Source organism: Chenopodium quinoa, unplaced genomic scaffold (genome assembly GCF_001683475.1).
Source record: "Chenopodium quinoa cultivar QQ74 unplaced genomic scaffold, ASM168347v1, whole genome shotgun sequence".
NCBI classification, from domain to species: domain Eukaryota; kingdom Viridiplantae; phylum Streptophyta; class Magnoliopsida; order Caryophyllales; family Amaranthaceae; genus Chenopodium; species Chenopodium quinoa.
Window position 1 is genome coordinate 113,390 of NW_018744633.1, and position 2,721 is coordinate 116,110.

At 38.5% G+C, this 2,721-nt stretch overlaps 1 protein-coding gene across 1 annotated transcript; it reads left to right on the top strand.

Moving 5' to 3' along the window:
* The first annotated feature begins 1,741 nt into the window (after positions 1–1,741).
* Positions 1,742–2,473, top strand: LOC110701536. Its single transcript, XM_021879171.1, has one exon. The coding sequence runs from the start codon at positions 1,742–1,744 to the stop codon at positions 2,471–2,473; it is 732 nt and encodes a 243-aa protein (XP_021734863.1).
* The last annotated feature ends 248 nt before the right edge of the window (positions 2,474–2,721 follow it).

Sequence of the window (2,721 nt, forward strand, 5' to 3'; positions counted from 1 at the left end):
TCTATCTATATTAGGCTTGTGTTAGTTCAGTATTTTGTTACTTGCAAGCACTTACATTAAGGCTTCATATGGTTTGATGTAAAACTAGTGGGTAATCCGGGCGTTGTCCCGGGTTGCTATTGTTGTAGACGTGCAGTCGATGAATCTTTTAAAGGATTTTCTAAACTGCAATTGTCTTTGTCAAATCAAAGTTGTGCTATTTTGTAAGTATCTTTTTTTTTTCAATGAACCTTCTGGTTTCACTTAATGCAAAGTAAAGTTATATATATATATATATATATATATCTCCCTCCGTTACTTTTTACTCGCAACTTTGGAGGGAGGAACGGACTCCTAGGCAAAAGTTTTTAAGGAGAGATTATAAAGGGAGGGGCATGTGATTAGTAGAGTTAAAAAGGGAGGGAAAAGAAGTGGACCCATTTGCAAGTGGGTACATGTGACTTTTTTTTTTTCTCTCTCTCTCCTTTCTCTCTCCTTTCCCTCTCTTTTTACTCATTTGGCTGACAGATTTTTTGGAGGCTAAATGATTTAGCCTCCAAAATTTTCATGAAATTTCGAAAAGTTTGAAATTGAAATTTAAACACCAAAATGTAAGCCATAAGCTCCCTTTAAAAGGGCCAAACTGATTCATTCCACACCCACAACACCATTAGAGTTTCAAAAGGGAATTGGGGGGGGGAGGGAAATACAAATTATACTGTTAAATTACAGACCAGAAATTCTAAACACCAAAGTTTGAAAATTACAAAAGTCATCAACATCATCTAGAATTAGTCCTAATTCCTAATTGCTGAGTTAGTAGCAGCAACATTAGTGAATTTGTACAGAATTAGGCTCAATTGAAAGCTCTCAAAAAAAGGCAAGTCACCTCCACTTCATCACCTACCATCAAATCCGCAAAAAAAAAAAAAAAATGGGACTCATGGCAGAAATCGAGGATGAATTTTTCAATATCAACCAATTGCTCATGGAGCATATGACAGAGATGGAAGAAAATTCCATGCATTCACCATCAGGGTTAGGGACAGAATCACAACAATCATCTCAACAGGAACACAGTGAAGGCACTCAGACAGGGGACTCAGATACAGAGGAAGAGCAAGACAACAATGCAGCAAACAATGGGAGGCAAAGCAGAGAACTCAGCATTCAACAGAAAAGACAGATAGTAGATGATATTCTACTGAATATGGAAGGTGGCTCACTCCCAAGAGGAATGCTCTCCTATTTGGCTAGGAAACATCAAGTACACAAATCAACTACAACCATATGGCTTCAAGTAATAAAAAAAACACATGCAACTGGGAGAAGTAGTTGATGTCAGAACCAAGAAGCTAGGCAAAACAGGAAGAAAGACCATTGAATATTCTGATGAGTGGCTTATGTCAGTGCCACTGTACAAGAGCACCACAAAAAAAAGCTATGGGGCAACTCTGAATGTTAGCCATGTTCTTATTCACAGATTAAAAAAAAAAGAGGCAAACTCAGGGCAGTTTTAGCAAGTAATCACCCTGCACTAACTGATAATCACAAGATTGCAAGGCTCAAGTGGGTTCTACAACACATACTTCCAGTTCCAAGTGAGGGGGACCCTTCATTCATAGATATGCAACATTACATCCATATTGATGAGAAATGGTTCTACTTGAACCCAGAGACAAGGACCTTCTTTCTAACACCAAATGAGGAGGTTCCTTACAGAGCACAAGAGTAAAAAAGATTTAAATTGAAGGCAATGTTCATGGGTATGGTTGGAAAACCATTATATGCACAAGATGAGACTATGCTACACTCAGGGAAGTATGGTTTGTTCCCATTTGTGAAGCATGAAAGGGCAAGAAAGAAAAGCAAGAACAGAGAGGCAGGGACAATTGAAACAAAAGACATTCAAAGTGTGAACAAGGATGCAATTAGGGAAATGATTTTGGACAAAATCATTCCAACAATACATGCAGAATGGCCACCAGAATTGTCAAAAAACATAATCATACAATGGGACAATGCTAGGCCTCACCAAGTTCCAAAAGATGAAGAGTTTTTGGCTGCCACTCAAGCTAATGGGTTCAACATTCAGTTTGTATTCCAACCTGCCCAATCCCCTGACCTAAATGTACTGGATCTTGGGTTATTCAAGGCTATACAATCAAATCAGTACCAATCATTTCCAACTAACTTGGATGAGCTAATTGAGAAGGTGGATGAGGCATTTGAGATGTTTGATCCAACACTAAATAGATACACTTGGATCACACTTCAGTCTTGTATGATTAAAGTGTTGGAAAAGCAAGGTGGAAACAACTTTAATCCACCACACATGGGAAAGGCTAGGCTAGACAGGCAGGGGGCTTTGGAGGATATTTTGAAGGTAGACAAGAAACTGGTAGCTAACACAGTGGAGTATCTCAACACACTTTTTGTCCCAACAACAGGCCCTCAACCACATCATGAAGAGATGGAAGTAGATGCAGATTGATGATGATACAAGTAGGTGATGAAGACAGAGGTGGGGAGAAGACACAACTTTTGTAAGTAACAAACAACTTTTTGCAAATGAAGACACAAGCGACAACATACACAAGATCAGAGACTGCCACACATAACCATTTACACTAAAACTAGGCTTTTTGTATGTTTTGTAATGGTTAGGTGTCTTTTGTTAAATAGATTGACTAGGCAGTCATGACATGCTATTCCATATGAAGTAGTGCTTTTGTAAAACCA